At 49.3% G+C, this 24,537-nt stretch overlaps 1 protein-coding gene and 1 long non-coding RNA gene across 4 annotated transcripts in view; one reads left to right on the top strand and one right to left on the bottom strand.

The window, feature by feature from the left end:
* SYNGR1 (synaptogyrin 1) overlaps nt 1-10,660 on the top strand; it is a 32,533-nt gene extending 21,873 nt beyond the window's left edge. Inside the window, exon 4 of one of the 3 annotated variants that reach the window (XM_060189002.1) lies at nt 7,566-10,660. In XM_060189002.1, the coding sequence (XP_060044985.1) occupies nt 7,566-7,718 (153 nt within the window). In that variant the 3' untranslated portion in view covers nt 7,719-10,660. Of the gene's footprint in view, nt 1-1,537; nt 1,820-7,499 lie in introns of those variants that run through there. The other 2 variants (XM_007519301.3, XM_007519302.3) reach the window with 2 other exon arrangements.
* Nucleotides 1-24,537, bottom strand: part of LOC132538011 (uncharacterized) — a 447,435-nt gene that overhangs the window by 384,200 nt on the left and 38,698 nt on the right. The window lies entirely within an intron of this gene.

The following is a 24,537-nucleotide window of genomic DNA, read 5'->3' on the forward strand; positions in this document are numbered from 1 at the left end:
CTAGCCGCAGCATTGGGTGGTCACATTTACTGTCTCCTTCCTACATGAGCAAACTCAGCCCCAGAGGGGAAGACAGTGCTGGAGCTCCTAAGGCAGGAGCCTGGCTTGGGAGGCTGGAATCGCTCCTTGGTGCTCCTGCTGGTGTCCATGCCTCTTGTCTCTCCACCTATAGGATCAGGAGTGGCAGTGGCTATGGAGATGTCACAGGCTCAGCTGCCCACTTGCTGGGCAGGATTTGAGAATCTGTGAGTAGGCCAGTGGCTGCAGACCCCACTGAGAACACCACTCAGCCCTGGGCCAGCCGGCATCAGGCATCAGGGAGCCCCAGAGGCTAGCTCTCCTGTTTCTAGAGATGGCAGAGATCTGAGTTTCTCTGTGAAGTCTGACCTCTGTGGGCAATCTATTTGAACTGAAAATATATACCCACATAGATAGAAAGATAGCTGGAAAAATAGAGTTAAACAGAAATAGCATGTGAGGGAGTTGAGCGGTAGTGCAGCGGGTAAAATGCATGTGGCGCAAAGTGCAAGGACCAGCGTAAGGATCCGGGTTCAAGCCCCCGGCTCCCCACCTGCAGGGGATTAGCTTCACAGGCGGTGAAGCAGGTCTGCAGGTGTCTGTCTTTCTCTCCCCTGTCTTCTCCTCCTCCATTTCTCTCTGTCCTAACAACGACATCAATAACAACAACAATAATAACTATAACAAGGGCAACAAAAGGGAAAAGAAAGAGAGAAAAAAAGAAAAGAATAGAAAAGAAAAGAAAGAAATAGCGTGTGAATGAAAAACATACACCTGACTGTCCAGGTCCCGCTTTGCAGACCCTGAGCGTGGTGGCCTTAATGGCCAGCCTGTGTGCAGTGTGGAGGCAAAACTGGCTTCTCCTTCCCATTGGGTTTAGCGTGTCTGTTTCTTCTCATCTCCCTCCCAAAGACACGGGGTCACTTCTGCTCCACGCCCCACCGCTCCCAAGTATTCTGCCCTCCTCTGCCTAGCCTTCTCCTAGGAGGAAGTCTGAGGCCATATGGTGGCGGCAGCCAGCCCCACCCTGGGACTGCTTCCTTTTCTTCCTGAAGGCCCTGAGCTGCCTGTTTCCTTTTGGAGTCCCCTCCCCCAGTACAATATTGGCATGCAGACCCTTTGCTGAGGATTAATTTTTTTTTAATAGAGCACTGTGCTCAACTCTGGCTACTTGTGGTGCCAGGGAGCCAACTGGGCCTTATGTATACAAGTCCATTGCACTGCTGCTGTACTGTCCCCTCCAGGATAGTGTTGGGAGCCTGGACCCCAGCAGACCATCAGTGATCACTCCAGATATGTGTTTTCAAGGCTGGGCAGGAGGAACTGATGACCCTCAGCCCTGGGAATTGGGTACCACCCAGTCCTCCCAGGAGGAGGGAGCCCTGAGATGGTGTAGGGCTTACAGAGAAGTGGTAGCTGACTAGACGCCAGGACTTCAACTGACAGCTACCCACCCACTCTGTGAAGCCAGCCTTGTCCAGCACTTGCCCACGGCCTCACCCGAGCTCTCTCCTGGCAGAGCCTGACCGCAGCCCTGGCCGTGCAGAGATTCAAGGATCTTACCTTCCAGGAGGAATACAACACGCTGTTCCCTGCCTCAGCTCAGCCATAGGCCTCCCTGGCTTTCAGATTCAGGGAACCCCGAGCCTGCCTGCGGTGCAGTGGGGGCGCAGGGTCAGGGCTCATGGCAGTAGAAGGCTTGCCTGAAGGGCCAGTTAAGACTTGCCATACCTTCATCCTTTGCTTCCTTTGTTTACTTTTTGTTGTGTCCATGTGTTCAGTAAACATTTATTGAGCAGCTGTTTTTTTGTGCCTAGTGATGACTCAGATGGGGTCCCTGTTCCCAGGAGGCCCCAAACTGGAAGAGAAGACAAAGCAGCCACCTCTCACCCCCTATACTCACTTGGGATGTTGGAGGGTTAGAGGCGACCTGGTGTGTGGGCTGCCAAGACTCTATCTGTACACACACAGAGTGGCCTGTCCTACAGGTGTCCCCATGGAGTCTGTCTGCCAAGGGACATGTCAGAGGACTCCTTCCCAGATCACATGTGCTGTGTGATTTTGGGCAAACTGCTGCCCTCTCTGAGTCCCAGTCTTTTCTGGACTGAGAAGTGCTAATGGCCCAGTCTCTGAAGGCTGTTGTGTGAAAGAAACAAAGGCGACTTAGGGTTCAGAACAGAGATGCTCAATAAATGTAGGTTCTTTAGTTGTTTGTTCATTCACTCACTCACTCACTCACTCACTCACTCACTCACTCACTCACTCACTCATTCATTCCTGGGAGTCACAGGCTCCTCCATCTGCTCTACCGATTTTCTTGTGGTGTGTCCTTGTTCTCCCCAAGGACTTTGGCCTCCCATTCTGCCAAGGACCCGTCCTAGGGGCACTGTCTGCCCGGACACTCACCAACCATTTTGCCCTCTGCAGAAGTCAAAGGGTTTATGGAGCACAAACAGGCCCCAGAATAAACCCTCAGCGGTGTTGCCAGCCGCTGAGGCAGAGAAGGAGTTCCCTGCCACTAGAGCAGACAAGTGTAGGCTGCCTGCTGGCCGTGGAGATGCTGCAGAATAGACCTGCTCTGGAGAAGCAGGGCTAGGTGGGCCCCAGGCTCCACAGATCCCCAAGCCTTCCCTCTGTACCTCAACTCAACAGGCACCCTCACTCCTGTCTCCTGAGCTCTTGGTCTTATTGACTAAGGGAGAGGACGGGCCACAGAGATAGCACTAATGCCTGTAGCCAGAGGCCTCTCCTGGAAGGGCCCACAAAGGCCACCTGCCACAGCCCTCTGCCCCCATGCAGGAAAGCAGTGGGCAGCACAGGGGAGCCACGTCTGCAGGGGTGCAGCTGAGGAACTGTTGTTCATTCCTATGTTCTTTTGTGGGCTGGCCAGTGGCTCAGGTACAAGACGTGACCTCTAACAGGAAGCAGTCACCTCACTGGATCTCTGAGCACCGAGTGGCCAGACCTCATACCAACAGAGCAGGAAATGCAAGAGGCTACACCTGACATCCAAGGCCCAGTTCTAATCTCCACACCTGATGCCCTTAGCCCAGTTGATGAGACCTGGTCTGCCTTTCCCAGGCCCCTGACATTGGACCTTAAGTAGCTGCTCCTTGGAAAGCGTTGCCTCTCAGAGCTTCCTTCAGTGACATGGGCAGTAGAATCAGGTGCCCGTTTACTGGGCTTCTGCCACTTTCTGGGATCAGACACGCTCTACTCCATGCTGCTGAGCAGATGGGACCCACTGAAGCTCTTGGCTGCCTTAGTGCTTTCCCAGGGGACTGATTAAAGAAAACGGGGAGTGGGGGTCAGGCGGGGGAAAGGCTTGGAGCCCATGCTCAGGTTCTGGCACTGACTCTGCCCTAGGGCCTCCCTTCTAGGACTCTGTCCCCCCACCCCCAAGCAGGGATCTGCAGAAGGTTAGTGCCTCCCCATCACAGGCAGTCCACCTTCACTGCGCAGATACCTAGAAAACACTTTCAAAAAAAAGCTATATGGCTTTTTTTTCAAGATTTTATTTATTTATTAATGAGAAAAATAGGAGGAGAGAGAGAGAGAGAACTAGACATCACTCTGGTAATACACGTGCTGCCAGGGCTTGAACTCGGGACCTCATGCTTGAGAGTCCAGTGCTTTATCCACTGTGCAACCTCCCGGACCACCTATATATGTTTTTTAGTGTTTTCTAATTGATAATTGTAATTCACTCCCTAGCTTGGTATCATCCTTAATAATACATTTGACCTTTGAGTAACATGGGTTGAAACTCTTTGGTTTCACTTACACCTATATTCTTTTCAATTTTTTTCTTTCTCTAGTATTTATTTGCTGATTTAATTTTTTTAAAGATTTACTTATTAATGGTGGTTGTGGTGGGGAGAGAACCAGAGTATCACTTTGGCACATGCAATGCCAGGGATCAAACTCAGGACCTCATTTTTGAGAGTCCTCCACTTTGTCCATGTGCTACCTCCTGGGATATATGTAGGTTTTACTTTTTTATTTTATTTATTTTATTTCTTTTAAATATTTGTTTTATTTATTTATTCCCTTTTGTTGCCCTTGTTGTTTTATTGTTGTAGTTATTATTGTTGTTGTCGTTGTTGGATAGGACAGAGAGAAATGGAGAGAGGAGGGGAAGACAGAGAGGAGGAGAGAAAGATAGACACATGCAGACCTGCTTCACCGCCTGTAAAGCGACTCCCCTGCAGGTGGGGAGCCGGGGTTCGAACCGGGATCCTTATGCCGGTCCTTGTGCTTTGCGCCACCTGCGCTTAACCCGCTGCGCTACAGCCCGATTCCCGTAAGTTTTACTTTTTTAAAGAATATCTATTCCTTTTTGTTGCCCTTGTTTTATTATTGTAGTTATTATTGTTATTATTGCTTTCATTGTTGTTGGATAGGACAGAGAGAAATGGAGAGAGGAGGGGAAGATCGAGAGGGAGAGAGAAAGATGGACACCTGCAGACCTGCTTCACTGCTTGTGAAGTGACTCCCCTGTAGGTGGGGAGCCGGGGGCTCAAACCGGGATCCTTACACAGGTCCTTGCGCTTTGCACCACATGCGCTTAACCTGCTGCGCTACCTCCCGACTCCCAAGTTTTACTTTTAACAAAGAGAGACCAAAGCATCACCTTACTCTGGCATATGCAGTGGTGGGGACCCAACAAAGGACCTTAAACGTATCGGTCCTATGCTAGATCTACTGCTGAGTCACCTTCCCGCCTCACCCTCAGATTATCTGGCTGTCCACAGGTTTGATTTCACAGATACGTCTCAGTTAAGGAACTTGAGTATCCGTGGATTTCAGGAGTGGAGAAGGGGTCCTAAAAGCACGCCCCTACAGATAGCGGAGGACAACAGAAGTGAGTTTGGGGGGAGTTAAGAGCAGTATTTGTGTGGGCAGCATGTACACTGAAATCAGCCCACTATAGAGAAGCTCAGCTGGGGCCCGGCGGTGGTGCCCCCAGTAAGGCACACACAGTAGGGGCGCAGGGACCCAGGTTTGCACATCTGCTCCCCACCTGCAGGGGCAGCAGTTCACAAGCGCTGAAGCAGGTCTGCAAAGGTCTTTCTCCCTCTCTATCTCCCCTTCCTCTCCAAAATTCTGAAAATGGCTGACAGCAGCTATGAATTTGTAATGCAAATTTGTAATGCAGTGATAATCCTGGAGGAGGCAAAAAAGAAAGAAATCTACCCACATGGAAAAAGAGCGAGAGAAATGCAGCACGGCCCCTGCACAGGAGGAGCATGCACACCGCGTGCAAGTCCAGAGCTTCCCGCTACACCAGCCTGTACACTAGAAAGCACAGTGTGAAGCTCTTCCTACTTCAAAACAAAATGTTTGAGTGGGGGAGTATGGAGGTGCAGTTGGTGCACCTCACCCACTGCCTTCTTCACTCAGACCCTCTGTGGAGAGAGACATCCCCTGCTCCCCCAGGCTCGTGTGTTGTAGACAGGTCTCCTGACCCTGCGGGGAATGTCATGGTGGTGAGATAGGGCTGGCACATACTGCGTGCCTGTCTCGGCTTGCCCTTGTCACAGTACTGAAACATCTCTCAAACTCCTCTAAGCTTATCTGCTTAAGTGTTTTTAGTCAAAGTCAGGTTCAGCAACAAATGACAGAAATCCCAAGTAGCAGAGGATTTTTTTTTTTTTTTTTGGTGCTAGGGCTTGAACCCAGGGAGGGCTTCATGTATATAAAGTACGTGTTCTACCACTGAGCTACATCCCTGACCAAGTGGCAGTTTTCAAATAGCTGGCAGAATGTACAGAAGTTTGATGATCCAGGCCTCTTCCATTCATTTTTCTATTGTATTTTATTTTAATGAGAGGGAGGGGTACAGAGAGAGAGAGAGATCAGGACATTCCTCATCTCTTAGTACTGGTGCTGGGGACTGAACCTGGAACTTTGGAGCTTCAGGCTTGATAGATGTTTGCATCACCATTATGCTCTCTCCCTAGCCTCCCTTCCCCACTTTATTTTTTTCTTTTTACCAGAGCACTGATCAGCTCAGGCTTATGGTAGTATGGGGGATTGAACATAATACTTTGGAGCTTCAGGTATGAGAATCTCTTTGTATAGCCATTGTGCTATCTACTCCCACCCCCACCTTATTATTATTATTTTTTTAAAGATGTATTAACAGAGAAAACCAGAGTAGCACTGTGGCACATGTGATGCCAGGGATTGAACTTTGAGACCTCATACCTGAGAATCTAATACTTCCATCCACTGTAACACCTTTTGGGCCGCCTCTTCCATTCTTATAATTTGGTGCATGGTCCTCATGGTCTGTATAGTACCTAGAACACCAGCTACCGCATCTGCATTCCAGGAAACAGGTCTGAGGGTAGGAGTGGCCAGGACTTAGTCATAGAGCTTTCTTAAGCTGCAGGAGAGATGGAATGACTTTTAGAAAATGCCGGGGGTGGGCACACATGGTGCAAAGTTCAAGGACCAGTGTAAGGATCCCGGTTCAAGCCCCCGGCTCCCCACCTGCAGGGGAGTCGCTTCACAGGTGGTGAAGCAGGTCTGCAGGTGTCTTATCTCCATTTCTCTCTCCATTTCTCTCTGTCCTCTGTAATAATGATGACATCAATAACAACCATAATTACAACAATAAGACAACAAGGGCAACAAAAGGAAAAAAATTAAAAAAAAAAAAAAAGCCAAGTGTGTGTCCGGGCAGGCAGTAGTGCACTGGCTTAAGCACACATAGTATGAAGCATAAGGACCTGCTCAAGTATCTCTGTTCGAGGCCCTGGCTCCCCAACTGTAGGGCAGTCGCTTCACAAGTGATGAAGCAGGGCTACAGGTTTCTATCTCTCCCCCTCTCTATCTTCCCCATCTCTCTCAAGTTCTCTCTGTAGTGCAGGCACCAAGCCCCATCAATAACCCTGGAGGCAAAAAGAAAAAAGAAAAGAAAGAAGAAGAAACTGCCAAGAGCTCTGTGTCCGAGCAAGAAGCATTTCCCCACATTCTAGGCAACACCCTGAGAATGGTCAGAGTGGGAGATGAGGCACATTTTTTATTAGTTACTTAGTAACAGCTCACCAGATAAACAGTCACAGCAGTACAGTTCCACTCTGCACCGACAACCACAGCTCTGTGCCCCCCAAGATAACATGCCACCTACTGGGTGGACTGGATATACCACTGCCCGGTTCCCAACTTCATGTCTTTCCATTCCCTACATTTGTAGGGCATTTTAACACTCCATAGGAGACCTGAGATTTTTTTGTGACAGTGACCTCCGGGGTTGGGGACACAGTGGCTCCTGGGGGCCTTTCTGTCCGGACAGTGATGCTGGGCCTCTTGAGGTGGCTGCACGGACAGCCTCCCCCGACTCGCTCCAGCCTGATGTTATCTTTGGTGTTCTCAGAAATGTAGCCTTCTATTATTTGTGTCCTGTGAACTAACCCCACTAACCCAGTGCTCTTGTCTGTCTCCCTTAACCGCTCTGACCCACCCAACCCCAGGCGGGCCAGGCTGTGCTGGCCTTCCAGCGATACCAGATTGGCGCCGACTCAGCCCTCTTCTCCCAGGACTACATGGACCCCAGCCAGGACTCCAGCATGCCTTACGCCCCCTACGTGGAGCCCAGTGTTGGGCCCGATCCCACTGGCATGGGCACCTACCAGCAGCCAGCCAACACCTTCGACGCGGAGCCTCAGGGCTACCAGTCGCAGGGCTACTGAGTCGCGGTGACAGCCTTCCTCCTGCCCCCTGCCTGCCCTAGCCACAGCCCCCCTCCCCCTCCAGCTGTCCCCTCCCTTCCAGGCTGCCTACCACCTCATCGGCCTCTAGGCTGTCCCACTGAGGCCCAGGGCAGCTCGGAGTGAAAAGGGACAGTGAGTACCAGGGTGTTTCTACCTGTGTCTGCAAGAGTGTCCAGCGGGGCCGGGCATGGCCTTCCCTGTTACATGTCACCAAACATTCACTGAGCAACTACCATGTGGCAGGCCTGTCCTCAGCACAGGTGATCAAAGGAATGATCCCAGATGGATGGAGAGGAGGTGCACTGGGGCCCTCAAAAGGAACAGCGGGGAATACTGAGGTGAGCCAAGGAGGCATGGCTGTGGGATAAGTGAGGCCACTGACAGCTCACAGGCTAGGATGACCCCAGAGCCCTGACAGAGTGGCTGGGCTGTCTCCATTGAATGGTTGAGGAAACTTGAGGCCTGGAGAACTCAGGGCCACTTGCCCAGGGTCACTCAGGCTGCTGGTGATAGGGTGGGACCGAGCCCAGGCCTCCCCCCAGCACAGCTCCCACTGTGTTGTCCCCATCTTTCCCCACCCCGAGTCTGGGGCTCTGTAATTAGTGTTACCACCACTCTGGGAGACCTTGGGGAATTGGGCCCACAAGACACTCCAAATGTGCTATAAACCAGGGGCCTGCTCAGCTCAGTAGGGCAGCTCTGCTTCAGTGCCCTCTGTCCACACTGACTCTCCTCACCAGGTGGGGTACACTGCTCTGTGTATATCCCACTGAGAGATCCAGCAGACCCGACCCCATATCCTCTTCACAGCCTGACCACGGTTCCTGCCTCCAGGAGATGCTCACTGCATCCTCCCCCAGGGCTGGGTGCACAGGAGACCCATGGGGGAGGGGTGTGCAGTGAGTGAGAGGCAGTGCAGTCTGTTGGCCCCAGCCACCCAGCAGATGACTGGCTCCCTGCCCAGTGATCTCCTATGAGCCAAGACTGATCTGAACTCCTCTGCTGTCTCTTCTCTTAGCCAGAAAAGGGGGTATTCAGGGGCTCTAGACCCAGCCAGGCCAGCCTGTGGGGCCGCCTCCCCAGGATGACACCCTGACAGCCCCCAGGGCATAGTGGGTTCAGGGACAGGCTGAAGGGTGGAGAGTTGGTCCAGACCTGGGGCCCAATATCCACTAGCATGTGCCTGGGGAGCAGAACGAGGGGTGTGAGCTGATGTTCCCACTACTTGGACCCCACGACCCCTGAACTCTGAGGTAGGGAATGTTCACTCATTTGCCTGCTGATCCAGAGAGGTGGGGGCACCTGTGCTGGAAGCTAGCATCCAGACTGGGAGATGAGCATTAACCCAGTGCCCAGAGCCTGTCCCGGGGCAGCAGAAGGCCGGAGTGTGTGCCATGAACTATGGCCGAGTCTCCTGAGAATGCACTGACAGCTTGGCAAGGAAGAGGAACTTCCCACTTAACAGAAGGGGAAACTGAGACACAGCATGAGGGAGTTAGCAGCAGAGCACAGATCTGAACTCAGGTCCATTCACCTCCTTCCAAGGGCAGCAGCCTAGAAGCGGATCCCAGACAGCCGGCCCACTGCATGACAGGAAAGGGACTCTAGTTCTGTCTCCTGGGAGCCCAGGTGTCGGCAAGGTGGGGGCTGTCTAGCAGTGGGGTGGCTGGGACCTGTACTAGATCAGACTAGAAGTAGTTGAGGGCTGGGTGTGTTGTTGGCAGAGTGACCTATGCCCACCACAGGTGGCTGGCAAAGTTCCCCATGCCCTCTCCCCACCTGTTCCTCCTCAGCTGATGAGTACTGAGAAAGCCCAGGGCCTGAGCCATGTGTCTGCCCAACTCTGACCTGCTATGGCAACCAGAGGCTGGAGGTCGGGTACTAAGCTCCTTCCCACCCCTGGTGTTGGCCGCCAAGCCACCCCTGCCAGAAGTTCACCAGCCTCCAACAGGAGTGGGGGTGCCCCATCATGTCACTTGACATTCGTCACTCCTAGGAACCCATGTAGGGTGGGGGACAGGAGAGGGTAAAAGATGGAGAGCAGACACTAAGCGCCCAGCTTACAGCCCCTGCTCCCCACCCACATCAGCCCCTCCCTCTGCACCCTCTGCCTCACCTCCAGTTCCAAGAATCTCTTTGGAGAAAGACCCCTGCACACCCTACCCCCAACCTTGCAGAGTTTGGGCTCCCTCCTCCCATCAAGCACAGTAGAGGGCCCAAGAAAACTGGGTTCCACAGGGTTTAATACTGCAAGGACCCCTTGAGACAGCAGCGTCTAAGTAGGGAAGACACTGCTGTGCGAAGTCAAGGGCAGAACCAGGGGGTAGGGAGCCGGGTCACCTGCCCCTGAACTAACTACCCCCAAACCTGCTGCCTTGATGTGGTTCCAGCCGAGGGACAGATTCCCAGGGACAGGTGTGCTCCCTACTTCAGCCTTCCCTGGTGATTGTTGTTTTCCAAAGACTCTTGGGGGTTCCCAGAGTCTTCCTCCATGCTACCAAGCACCCCCAATCTGTTAGCCCTTGGGAGCCTCCCCAGTCTTAGCTCCCCCCTTGACTCTAAGGAGCACGAAAGGGGAATACCCTTCCCAGCGTTGGCCCTGGTGTGCCCCCGCCCTGGCGCCCCGCCCTCCCGCAGCATTCATTACTGCCTGTGTATAGTATAAATATATATATATTTTCTACATATGAGATGTATGGTATAAGGCTCCACCAGATCTGTGCGCGTGAGTGCGTGTGTGCAGTGACTAGTGGTCCCCTTCCTGGACCCCACGTGGACTCCCCCACCACCTGGTTAAGTCTCCCAAGTGTGAATTCAGTGGCCCTGTGTGGGCACCCTTCTCTGTGACACCGTCCATTTGTGGTGAACTAAGTGAAAGTGGTGACTTCTGGTGACATAGTAATAAAGTGAAGACAAACCCACCAGTGGACTGTGAGCCTGGAGCTGTTTCTTTGTTTGTAGGCGTGGCTTGGGATTATCATCCCTCTGTCCCCTTCACCTGGGGACAGCTTCATCTGGGCCAGCTTCTGTCATGATTTCTTGGGGGTTTTGTTCTATTGCTACTTAGGGGGGTTTAGGGGGTAAGACTCTGGGCCAACACAATTTCGCTGCTCCCAGTAGACTTTTTTTTTAAGCTAGAGGGTGAGAAACAGAAGGAGAGGTGCCGCCACACCGCTCCACCTGGACCCCCAAGCACGTGGAGAGTGAGTCCAGCACATGGCCTCTGTTTACTTGTTGTCTATTTTACCAGAGCACTGCTCAGCTGTGGCTTATGATGGTGTTGGGGATTGACCCTGAGACTTTGGCACCTCAGGCATGAGTGTGCATAACCATTATGCTAGCCCTCCCACCCTGTTTAGTTGTTGTTGTTGTTGTTTTGCCTCCAGGGTTACTGCTGGAGCTCTGTGCCTGCACCATGAACCCACTGCTCCTGGAGGCCATTTCCCCCCATTTTGTTGCCCTTGTTGCTTTTATTTTTGTTGCATAGGATAGACAGAAACTGAGGGAGGAGGGGGAGAGGAAGACACCTGCAAACTTGTTTCACCGCTTGTGAAGCGACCCCCCTAGTTGGGGAGCTGGGGGCTCAAACCGGGATACTTAGACCAGTCCTTGTGCTTTGCGCCATGTGCGCTTAACCCAGTATGCTACTGCCTGGCCCCCGATTTTTAACTATACAATCAAACTGTAAAAGTTACAGTCTAGGGCTAGGGAGCCAGCATAATGGTTATGCAAAAGAGTTTTGTGTTTCAGTCTCTTGAGATCCCAGATTCAGTGCCTGGCATCACCATAAATCAGAGCTGAGCAATGCTCTGGTAAAAAAGAAAAAAAACATTGAAGCCAAACACCCCTGACTTGCCTGTGTGAACGTGTACACACACCCTATCAACCCACATTCCTCATCCTGGCCCCTTCCCCAGCCCTCTGCACCAAATCAGATCATTCTCATGCATGCCCTCTCCTCACATACACGTGTGTAAGATGTTGTTTATTTTGTCTTATAAGGAAAAAGAGAAACCAGTGCCAGGGATCAAACCTCACATGTCCAAGCCCTGTACTCTATCCAGCTGAGTCACCTCACTGTCCACAGGAAAAAAAAAGTTTTTTAAAAGATTTATTTATAGAGAAAAAAGAGAAAACCAGAGCATCACTGACATGTGCAGTGCTGGGGGTTGAACTTGGATTTTCCTGTTTTTGTTTTCTTTTTTTTTTGCCTCCAGGATTATTGCTAGGACTCAGTGCCTGCACTACGAATCCACTGCTCCTAGAGGCTATTTTTTCCCTTTTGTTGCCCTTCTTGTTTATCGTTCTTATTGTTATTGCTGTCATTGTTGGATAGGACAGAGAGAGGAGGGGAAGACAGGGGGAGAGAAAGATAGACACCTGCAGACCTGCTTCACCGCCTGCAAAGCTACTCCCCTGCAGGTGGGAAGCCGGGGGCTCGAACCAGGATCCTTCCACCGGTCCTTGCACATTGTGCCATGTGCGCTTAACCCGCTATGCTACTGCCCAGCCCCCGCTTTTTTTTTAAACATTTTTTTCTGTTACATCTTTTTTTTTTTTTTAACCAGAGCATTGCTCAGCTCTGGCTTATGGTAGTGCAGGGGATTGAACCTGGGACTTCAGAATCTTTTTTTCTTAAACATTTAAAAAAATTTGTTATGAATGACAGAGATTGGAGGAGAGAGAGAGGGAGAACCAGAGTATCATTTTGGTACACGTGCTGCCGGGGATTGAACTCAAGACCTCATGCTTGAGAGTTCAGAGCTTTATCCATTGTGTCACCTCCCAGATCACTCTTCAATATTTTGTATTTTGGATGGAGTCGGAAATTGAGAAGGAAAGGGGAGCTCGGGAGAGAGAGGCCTACAACACTACTTCACCTCTTGTGAACCTTCCCCCCTGCACGTGGGGACCAGAGGCTTGAACCCAGGTCCTTGTGCACTGTAATGTGTGCATGCAGCAAGATGCACCACCACCAGGCCCCAGGGACTTCCCGATTTCAAGTCTAGGGCTCTAGCCACTGCTCTACCTCTTGGGTGGCATGACAAGGATTTTTGTCAGGTTGTGTTGTGGGGGAGAGAACTCGACCAGAGCCAACCTGGACTGCTGCTTACTCAGTGATGCGGGAGAGGAACCAGGAACTTGTGGCTGAGTGGGAACGCAGTGCAATGCCTTTACTGATCAGAAAAAATGCATTTATATCTTTTGCAACGGAAGCAGCAGGTCGGAAAAGGAAATGGCTAGGAGAGGGGTGGAGAGAAGAAAAGAGCACGAAGGTAGGAAGCTTCCATCTCACCAATGGGGATTAAACCAATAAATACCCTGCAGGCAGGGCGGGTCTCAGACAAAACAATGATTATATAAATAGACCACAGCGATGCAGGGGACCTGGCATAATGACCAACATCTCCCCCTTTCTTTTTATCTAATGGCCATAGTATCAGGAATGCAGGGTGCTTAGTGAGGCAGGGAGTCTGATAGGAGGAGGCACACCTTTGGGGTACTGTCCCTCCTTGCTCAGCCTCTCAGTAGAGAGAGAAACTAACAGGATTGACACACCCCTCAGGTTCAAGCCCTGCCAAGCTCAACCACATCCTCACAATTTCCCGACATCTCCCTCTTTCCAGTGGCCATATTTAAATGGGTCAATGTCTGTAAAACACTCTATCTCTGACAGAGGATTTTTACAGCTAATGCCCTGGAGCTGGCACTATATCTACACCTACAAGCTACCAGACCCTAGCCTGGGCCATGGGAGCTCAACATTGAGGAGCTGGGCAGCCCCTGCCTTCCTGGAGTGGTCTTCCCATGAGAGGTGGAATGTATACCAACATGCAAGTGGGAGTTGTGACAAGGGCCAGAGAACCCGAGCTGGTAAGGTTTAGACTAGGGCTCAGAGCAAGCCCCTCTCAGCAGGTGGCACAGGACAACGAGCAGGGGTCTGTGTACCAGGGTGGGTATGGAGGGCTTGGAGACAGGGTTCTGGAAATCTCTCTGCAGGGCCTTGGGAGAAGTGGGAGGAGGGACAAGTATAGGGTGTAGGCCCTCCAGGGCTAGCTGGAGGCAGGGTTTGCTCTAAGCATGTGGAAAGCTTTAGAAGGGTGAGTGGATATTCAAAAGACCGGGCTGGCGGTCACCATGGCAACAGGAAGAGTGGAAGGAGACAAGATGGAAGAAGCTGATCAGCAAACAGTGAGCAAAGGAGTGGGGGTGGGGGGGGGGAGGTGTGAGGCTGCCGAACTGGCCTGTCAGGGTTCTGGGAACACACATACACCCTCATCTACCTACTAGTCTCCTAGTCTTAGCCTGGGAAGGGATGCTAGGCCTTGGCTGGCCCACCCTTCACCTGCCCTGCTGTGAGAGCACTGACTTGCATGTCCCCAACTAGGGGTCCCAAGATAGCAGTTCAGTCCCTACCATCACCCGATGCCACTCTCTCAAACAGAAACCAATCTTCTAACTAATTTTAGTTAAGGGAGCCAGGTGGTAGCGCACTGGGTTAAGTGCACATAGTACAAAGTGCCAAGGACTGGCTCTGTGATCCCAGTTCAAGCCCCCGGCTCCCCACCTGCAGGGGGAGTAGCTTTATAGGACATGAAGCAGGTCTGTAGGTTTCTATCTTTCTCTAGACAGAAGACCCCCCTCTCAATTTTTCTGTTCTATCCAACAAAAAATGGCCTCCAGGATTTGTAGTGCAGGCACCCAGTCCCAGTGATAACACTGGAGGCAAAAATAAATAATTTTTGCCAACAGGACTATCAGTGGGGCTCCATAACTGTACAATTCTACAGCTCCTGGTTGACACTTTTAATTTATTTACCTATTTATTTAGATAGAACGAAAGAGAGACCACATCATTGTTCCACCACTTGTGAAGCTTTCCCTGTGCAGTTGCTCCTGGGTGGTGTCCTGGGATTCGAAACCAGGTCCTTGCACAAGTGTATGGTCTACTGGGTGAGCCATCTTCCAGCCACCTGTTACTAGAAGTAGCATTAATACTCTGGGCATCTTTAGTAGTGAGAGGGAGAGCAAGAACCAGAGCATCACTCTGGTACATGTGATGGCAGGGACCTCACACTTCAAAGTCCAACACTTCATCTGCTGTACCACCTCCCATATCATTTATTTTTTAAAACATTTTTTAAAGATTTATTTGTTAACATGAGAGAACAAGAAGTGGAGCATCACTGGCATGTGTGATGTTGGGAACTAAACTCTGGACCCCATGTTAAGAGCTCAATTCTTTTTTTTTTAATATTTATTTATTCCCTTTTGTTGCCTTTGTTTTATTGTTGTAATTATTGATGTCATTGTTGTTGGATAGGACAGAGAGAAATGGAGAGAAGAGAGGAAGACGGGAGAGAAAGACAGACACCTGCAGAACTGCTTCACCAGTCGTGAAGCGACTCTCCTGCAGGTGGGGAGCCGGGGGCTCAAATCAGGATCCTTGCTGCTCCTTGCGCTTTGCACCACCTGCGCTTAACCCGCTGTGCTACTGCCCGACTCCGAGAGCTCAATTCTTTATATTCACTGAGTCACATCCCAGACCACATTTTTTCTTTTTTATTAGTGATTTAATACTAATTTACAAAATTATGAGGTAACAGGTTTAATTACACACCTTTCCTGTCGCCAGAGTTCTATGTCCTCATTCCTTCCATTGGAAGCTGCAGTAGTTATCACAAGGTCGCAGATGTGGGTTGACTTATTTCTATAACTATGTATCTATATTTTTATATATTTGCCCATTTTTGTTCCTGTGGACCTGCCTTCTCTTTTTTAATTTTATTATTATTATTTTTTTTTTACCAGAGCACTGCTCAGCTCTAGCTAATGGCGGTACAAGGGATTGAACCTGGGATCATAGAGCCTCAGGCATAAGAATCTCCTCGCATAACCATTATGCTATCTACCCCTGCCCCTTTTTTAAAAGATATTTTTATTTGTTTACTATTGGATAGAGACAGATGTTGAGAGAGGAGGGGAAAATAGAGCAGGAGAGAGACACCCGCATCCCTGCTTCACCACTTGTGAAGCTCCCCCCGCAGGGCGGTACCTGGGTCCTTGAGCACCATAATTTGTGCATTTAACCAGGTGTGCCAACGCCTGCCCCTCCCTTTTTTTGCCTCCCTTTTTTTTATTTTATTGCTGGGGCTTGGTGCCTCACCACAAATCCACTGCTTCTGGAGGCCACTTCCTTCCCTTTTGTTGCCCTTGTTTTATCATTGTCGTGGTTTATTATTATTGTTGTCATTGAAGTCATTGTTGTTGGATAGGACAGAGAAATTGAGAGAGGAGAAGACATGGGGGAAAGATAGATACCTGCAGACCTGCTTCACCACTTGTGAAGTGACCCCCCTGGCAGGTGGGCAGGCAGGGGCTCCAACTAGGATCCTTCCGCTGGTCCTTGCACTGTGTGCCACGTGCGCTTAACCCACTGCGCTACCGCCCAATCTCCCCTTTCTAAGTCACACCTACACCTATTAATACTTTCAAATGTCCTTCTTTTTTCCTCTTCTCTCTCTGGGTCCTAATGGAATTGGAGTTCAGACCCTCTGGTCATCTTCCCCCTAACATTTCTCCCCCATCTTGGAGGATGGACCAAAATTTCTTATAGGGTACAGAAGGTGTGAGTTCTGGCTTCCGTAATTGCTTCTCCATTGGATATGGGCATTGGCAGGTTAAACGCCCAGTCTGTTTCTACCTTTCCCTAGTGAGGTGGGACTCTGGAGAGGTGAAGTTCCAGGATACACTGGTATGGTTGTCTGCGCAGAGAGTTCTAGATGGAATCATAGTAGCACCTGCAACTTGGTGGCTGAAAGGTGGTAAGATATAAATCAAGACAAAATGTTTAATAAACAGGAATCAAAAAGTAGGAATAGAGAAGATGAGATTAGGGGTCCTGAGGTAGAAAGAAGCTAGGGAGTCTATTTTAAGTATGTTCCAAGGGGCCCATGGATTTAGTAATTTTTACCTCAGTTTGCTAGCTAATATGCAGGTGGGCTAAAAATACTGTCTGCTAAGGTGGTGTCAGAGTCAAGAATAGGACTAGAAAGCTGGATTAGGGCAGAGAGCTCATAAATTTAAAGAAAATATATAAATACAGTAACTATTCCATTGATCTGACCCAGGGCCCATATGTATTCACGTTTAGCACAGGAGCCTGTGTAATCTGAGTCCCTCTCAGCCTGAGCTCACAGTCCATGGTCACAGCTGGGGTATTCTAGGCTGCACTCATTTCAGAACCAGTCTTCCTTGAGTGGCAGAGTAGGATGACCCAGCCACCCTTTGGAGAGTGGGGCAGTCTTTACCATTGCTACTTTATAGTGAGGGCAAGGTCCTGGGGAGGCCAGGCCTCTTTTTTTTTTTTTTTTAAATTATCCATTAATCAGGAAGAGAGAACTAGATCACCACTCTTATGTATAGGATGCCAGGACTCAAAGTTCTGGACCTCATGTTGGAGGGTCCAACAGCTTATTCACCATGCCTTTTTTTTTAATTGGATAGAGACAGCCAGAAATCAAGAGAATGAGAGAGAGACACCTGCAGCACTGCTTCACCACTCACAAAGCTTTCCCCCTGCAGGTGGGGACCAGGGGTTCAAACCTGTGTCCTTGCACATTGTAATATGTGCTCTCAACCAGGTACGCCACCACCTGGCCCCCACCTTTTAAAAAAAAATTTTTTTTTAAAGATTTTATTTATTTCTGCGAAAGATAGGAGGAGAGAGAAAGAACCAGACATAACTCTGGCATATGTGCTGCCGGGGATCGAACTTGGGACCTCATGCTTGAGAGTCCAAAGCTTTATCACTGCGCCACCTCCCAGACCACATTTTTAAAAATTTTTATTTATAAAAAGGAAATACTGGGAGTCGGGCGGTAGTACAGCGGGTTAAGCGCACGTGGCGCAAAGTGCAAGGACCGGCTTAAGGATTCCGGTTTGAGCCCCCAGCTCCCCACCTGCAGGGGAGTCACTTCACAGATGGCAGGTATCTGTCTCTCTCTCTCCCCCTCTCTGTCTTTCCCTCCTCTCTCCATTTCTCTCTGTCCTATCCAACAACGAACGACATCAACAATAACAATAACCACAACAAGGCTACAACAACAAGGGCAACAAAAGGGGGGAAATGGCCTCCAGGAACAGTGGATTCATGGTGCAGGCGCGCCAGCAATAACCCTGGAGACAAAAAATAATAAAAAATAAAAAATAACAATAACTGACAACAATAAAAAAACAAGGGTAACAAAAGGGAAAATAAATAAATATAAAAATTTTTTTTAAAAAAAGCTAACCAGACAAGTCTTTCTGAAAGGAACGTGTTTTCTCTAGTGTTTGACATATTTCAATGTAATTCATATTCCTAAGCCCCCGGACACTTGCTTCACAACGTTGCAGTTTTCAAGACCAGAGTTCACTCTGTGAACAGCCCTAAGAGTCCTGCTGTGCTTTTCGCCTGTGTCCAGCCTGCTCTGGCTCCAGGGCCAGTCACTGACAGCTGACCGCTCAGTGCTGGCAGGTGCGGGGCTCAGGCCACAGAGTCCGTGTTCGTGTAGATGCTGTAGCATTGGCTCCTTTGATCCGGAACTCTCCTCTCTCCAGAGACCCTGTGGACTGCTGCCATCTGCTGTTGCCACTCTGAGCACAGATCCTTGCCTGACAATCCACTGCCCAGCCATGTGGACACACTAGGGGGCCAGGCCAACTGCTTATTGTCCTCCGTTCCTGCAGGCTGGAGCCTGCTCATTACCACCTGTGCTCATGTGTGTGCTTTGTGGTCCCATGGGGTTTCCCTTTCAAAACACGAGTTCCAAGAGAAAATTAAGAGTTTCAAGTTGGCACTGAGGCTTCACCTTTCTGTCTCCACTATCCCCACAACAGGACCCCTCATCCCTTCCCAGGAAGAGCATGGGGATTTGAGTCTTCAGAGGTGTCACTTAGGCTTCCAGACTCCCATCTGGAATTGGTAAAATTGCACATATGTGATGCCCTGCCACACATACACACAGATAAAAATAAGTATGGAGGGGAGCTGGGCGGTGGCGCAGTGGATTAAACACACATGGCAGAAAGTGCATGGACAGGCATCAGGATGCTGGTTCAAGCCCCCCGCTCCCCACCTGCAAGTGAGTTGTTTCACACGCGATGAAGCAGGTCTGCAGGTGTCTATCTTTCTCTCCCCCTGTCTTCCCCTCCTCTCTCGATTTCTCTCTGTCCAGTAACAATAACAATGACGATAACAAGGACAACAAAAGGGAAAAAATAAAGTAAAAAATATCAGTATGGAGACCTCAAAAACATGAAAAATGTGAACAAAAAAAAGTTTTTTAAAAATCAATTATGGCAACTTTTAAATTTATTTTTAATTTATTTTATTTTCCCTTTGTTGCCCTTGTTTTATTGTTGTAGTTATTATTATTGTTGTTAATGATGTAATTGTTGTTGGATAGGACAGAGAGAAATGGAGAGAGGAGAGGAAAACAGAGGGGGAGGGAAAGCTAAACACCTGCAGACCTGCTTCACTGCCTTTGAAGTGACTCCCCTGCAGGTGGGGAGCCGGGGCTCGAACCAGGATCCTTACGCCAGTCCTTGCACTTTGTACTACATGTGCTTAATCCACTACACTACCACCCAACTCCCAGAAAAAAAATTCTAACAGGGAGTCAGGCTGTAGCGCAGCGGGTTAAGCGCAGGTGGCACAAAGCACAAGGACCGGCATAAGGATCCCGGTTCGAACCCCGGCTCCCCACCTGCAGGGGAGTCACTTCACAGGCGGTGAAGCAGGTCTGCAGGTGTCTATCTTTCTCTCCTCCTCTCTGTCTTCCCCTCCCTCTCTCCATTTCTCTCTGTCCTATCCAACAACGACAACAACAATAGTAACTACAACAATAAAACAACAAGGGCAACAAAAGGGAATAAGTAAATAAAATAAATATTAAAAAAAATAATTAAAAAATTCTAACAATACATACACACAAAAAAATGCAGCAGAGTTTGATCCAGCCTAACCTGTCTGTACACTCATTTAACAACCAGGTCAAAAATCTGCCAAAGCATAGATGGCACAAAAAAGAAGGTTGAGAGTCCAGCAGGTGGCTTGGTGGGGCGAGCACATGGCTTAGTGGTAACGTGTGAGTTCCCGGGTTTGATCCCCAGCACTGCATGGGAGCATGATGAACAGCACCAGTGGAACTCCAAAGGACAGTGGAGCAGTACTGGGTGTCCCTCTTCTCCCCACACTTGAAAACAGAAGATTAAAAAAATGGCCAGGGCAGCCCAGAATATGGTTCAATTAATTGAATTTTAGAGTCAAACATAAGGTCTTGAGCTCAATCCCTGGTATCATGGAGTGATGCTCTGGTTATATCTCCTGTCCTCTCTTCTCTCAAATCTAAAAAAAATCGGTCATGGAGCCACCCAGTGACCATGAATGTTCAATGTTCAGGACCCCGTGCTCATTCCCTAGCACTTCATAATAAAAAGAATGTTAAAAATGGAAGGGAGATGGGCGACTGTGTGGTCTGCCCTTCAGAATGTTCTTCAGTGTTCTTAACGTCTAAGGGGGCGCCTGCAAATCAGAGACACTGGGGAGGCCAAACCAAGGACTGTAGAAACCTACCTGCTGGTTCCAAGGGGCCACTGGCTATAGTGTGGACAGCCCTGTGTGGACCTCATGAATGGGCAGGTCCAGGCTTCCTGCACAGCCTCACAGTGGGGCTTTCTTCTGGTGTCTGGATTTGGAAGGTGGCTGTGGTGGCATGGAATTATCTGGACTGGGGCGTTTCATCCCACACCAGCTCTGGCAGGCAGCCTCTCTAGGCTCTGGCGATGGGGCTTGGAGCCTACACTGACTGTTACGGCCATTGTCAAGGCTGGTGGATGTGGTATCTGCTCCTCTGGCTGGAGTCTGTCTTGCTTTGACTGCAAACCACAGTGTGGTCCAGAAGCATGTGGAAACCAGATCTGCATGACAGTTTGCTTCTCAGCCACACTTGTCTCAGGGGAGAAGGGTGTGTAACTGACCCCACCCCTGGGAGCCCGGTTCCCTGCAGATAGGATGTGCTGGCTGAGCACTAACTCTCCCGTGGAGTGCTGAGCCCAGGGTCTCCCTGCTTCCAGGAAAACTAGTGCCAAGGATGTTTGGGAAGAAGTCTTGCCCAGTGTACTGCTGGGGGGGGGGGTTTCGGGTATAGGAAGAGGGGTGGGGGTCAGGCCTCACCAAACTGTAATCCTAACCTCCCTCTAAATCATGTGGAAGCCTGGGAACAGCCATATTTACCACAAATTACTTTTCTTTATTTTGGATAGAGACAGAAATTGAGAGGGAAGAGGGAGACAGGGAGAGAGATACTTGCAGCATTGTTTCACTGCTCATGAGGCTCCCCCTACAGGTGTGTGGGGGGGACCAGGGGCTTGAACCCAATGTGAGCACTCAACCAGGTGTGCTACCACCACCTAACCCCTATTAGTATTTTTCTGTGTATGTATCGCTCTCCTCCCCGCCTCCATATATATATATATATATATATTTATATATATATTTTTAACCAGAGCACAACTTGGCTTTGACTCGTGGTGGTGATGGGGACAAAACCTAAGGCCTTGAAGGGACCTCATAGCTTCATCATGGAAGTTCTTCTGCATAATCATGGTGCTATCACCCTGGCCCACCTCATCTACCAGGGTGTTAATCTCTATCTGACTTTCTAGCCAGTGAAGTCTATATACATGTGTAGCTTATCCCCAGGGTTTGGGGGACTCTTCAAGGTCATTGCAAGCAGGAACCATGGTTATCAACGACCACAAGTAACTGAGGTGATGTGGGAAGCGAGTCAGTGTACAGGGCATGTCCTGGGTGAGCACTGTGTGAAGACAAAAAGACAGAGATAAATAGAGCAGCCTAGATGACAGAGCACTGCTCTGGTCTTTCTCTCACACAAAATCAAAATGATCAAGAGAATAATTTGGGGGCAGGGGAATTAAACAAAATTCTGGGGGCTGGGTGGCAGTGTACCCAGTATTGTGCACACAGGACTCGGGTTCAAGCTCCCGTCCTCATCTACAGGAGGAAGGCTTCATGAGTGATGAAACAGTGTGTAGGTGTCTGTCTTTCTCTCCCTCTTCCCTATCAATTTATACTTGCTTAAAAAAAAAATTATTCATGAGAAAGATAGGAGGAGAAAGAACCAGGCATCACTCTGGTGACAGAACTCAGGACCTTATGGTTGAGAATCCAATGCACTGCTCCACTTCCTGGACCACTATTCTTGCTTCTATCAATGAAAAGACAAGGAAATGGTCATCAAAAACAGTGGATTTCTGGTATAGGCACCGAGTCCCAGTGATAACTCTGGTGGCAATAAACATAAATAAACTAATAAAAATAATAATAATATTCTAAGAAGGACTTTTATTTGAACAGAACCTAGAAGATGAATAGGAGTTCACAGCTGGTCAAGTGTGAGAACCACTGGTGAAGAGGCGGAGACAGGAAACATGAGATGGTTGAAGAAACTCCCAGCAGTTCCACCAAGGCTGAGCTGAGAAGGTCCTTTACAGAGTTGCTCGGAAAGGCCTTAGAGTCCACTGCAAAGGTGTTTACCCGTAGCAGCCAGAACACATCCAAATGTGCGAGTCCCTACAGGAGCAAGTCTCCTGAGTACATGGCCCGGGCTCCCTCCTCACTAACCCAGTCTCAAACTGGTGACACGGAGTCAGATTCCACAGGGCTCCTCCACTGATACCGGTTATGGGCAGTGGAGCCCCAGATTAACAGATTAAATTCTGTTGAATTTGGCTACAATGTAGGGATTTCTATGGCCCTCTCTCTCTTCAGGCTCTGAGATTTGCAGTAACTGCTCACGGAACTGAGGATGACACTTACCATTATCCGCTTACTATGCAGGCTGCCAACAAACAGCCGGATGAAGCCATATCAGGCTTGAGATCTAGGAGTACCCACAGAGCGCAGAAGCTGGGAAGGCGAGCAGGGGTGACTCAGCGGCTGAGTACAGACTTTGTACATGTACGGTCCATGGTTTGACCCCAGCACTTTATATGATAAAGTGGTATGATGGTTATTTCTCTCAAGCATAGTGACTATGCAAAAGATTCTCATACCCGAGTTTCTGAAGTCCCAGGTTCAACACCCTATACCACTCTGGCATATGCAGTATGTTGGGGACTGAACCCAGAACCCCAGGCATTTGAAGCCAATGCTCTACCAGTTAAGCTATTTTGCCAGCCACTAATTTCTTTTCTTTCATATCTCAAATGCAGTTCAAACTCAAGTCAGAGCTAAACAGTGCTCTGGTGGTAATAATAGCTTACAATGAATTATAAAACATTTTTAAATATTTTTATTTATTATATATGAGAAGGCATTTCACATGAAAAGTGGAAAAATGGAAAAAGAGAAGTTAGAGCACCATTTCATAAAGAAGTACATAAAGAAGACAAGTCAGAACACTGCTCTGGTATATGTAGTGCTCAGGAACCTCAAGTAGGAAAGTCCAGAGTTCAAGGTCAGGCAGTGGTACATCTGGTTGAGGGCATATGCTACAATGCACAGGGATCCAGGTTCAAGTCCCCGGTCCCCATCTTCAGGGGTTGGGGGGAAGCTTCACAAGTGGTGAAACGGTGCTGCAGATGTCTCTCTTTTAATATTTTATTTATTTATTGGATAGAGATAGAAATTTAGAGTAAAGAGGGAAGAGGGAGAGAGACATCTACAGCACTACTGTAGCACTCACGAAGCTTCCCCCCTGCAGGTGGGGGCCAGGGGTTCACACTCAGGTTCGCGTGCACTGTAAGGTGTGCGTTCAACTAGGTGCACCACCACCCGACTAACCCCTCTCCCTTCTTCCTCTCTCACTTTGTCTCTATCAATTAAATAAATAAATTTTAAAAAAATTAAAAAATAGGGCAGGGGGAAATAGCATATGATTATGCAGAGACTCTCAAAGAGGCTCCAACGTCCCAGGTTCAATTCCCCACACCACCGTAAGTCAGAGCTAAGCAATGCTCTGGTAAAATAGTGGTAGTGGTAGTAGTAAGTAAATGAAAATAAATGGAAAGTACAGAGCTCTATTAGTTAAGCTATTTCCCTGGCTGCTGCTGGCTGGACTTTGATGCACATGTTTTCCCTGCTTCTCCTGCTCTAGGAATCTGCCCCAAGTGCTTAGAGTGGGGACAGTGGAGTGTTGGCGAGTCAATCTGGATAGTAGTCTAGTAGTCTAGTAGACGAAGTCAGGTGAGGTCTCAAGACAGCTCTGCCAGAGGAGGGTGGAAAGAATGTTGTTGTGCAGCTGCAAAGACAAAGCCTCACAAATTCCCCTACTGACTGAAAACTATTCGCTGTTGCACAAAGGAAAGGGAAAAACTGCTATTTTCAGAGTCAGGTTTGAGGGCCTGGATGAAGCCATATCAGGCTTGAGATCTAGGAGTACCCACAGAGCGCAGAAGCTGGGAAGGCGAGCAGGAGTGACTCAGCGGCTGAGTACAGACTTTGTACATGTACAGTCCATGGTTTGACCCCAGCACTTTATATGATAAAGTGGTATGATGGTTATTTCTCTCAAGCATAGTGAGGCCCTTTTGAGGCCCTGGGTTCCAGCCCCCACACCATGTGGGAGCGCCATGCACAGGAATTTGTGGAGTGGTGCTGTGGTGTCTCTCCTTTTTCTGTCTCTCCCCCTCTGTCTTGCTCTCATATTGAAAGGAAAAAAGTTGCAGGGAGTAGAATTCCATAAGGGTAAACACACACACACATACACCCTATGGCAAAAGAAGAAAAAAA

The sequence above is a fragment of the Erinaceus europaeus genome, chromosome 4 (genome assembly GCF_950295315.1).
Source record: "Erinaceus europaeus chromosome 4, mEriEur2.1, whole genome shotgun sequence".
Lineage (NCBI taxonomy): Eukaryota > Metazoa > Chordata > Mammalia > Eulipotyphla > Erinaceidae > Erinaceus > Erinaceus europaeus.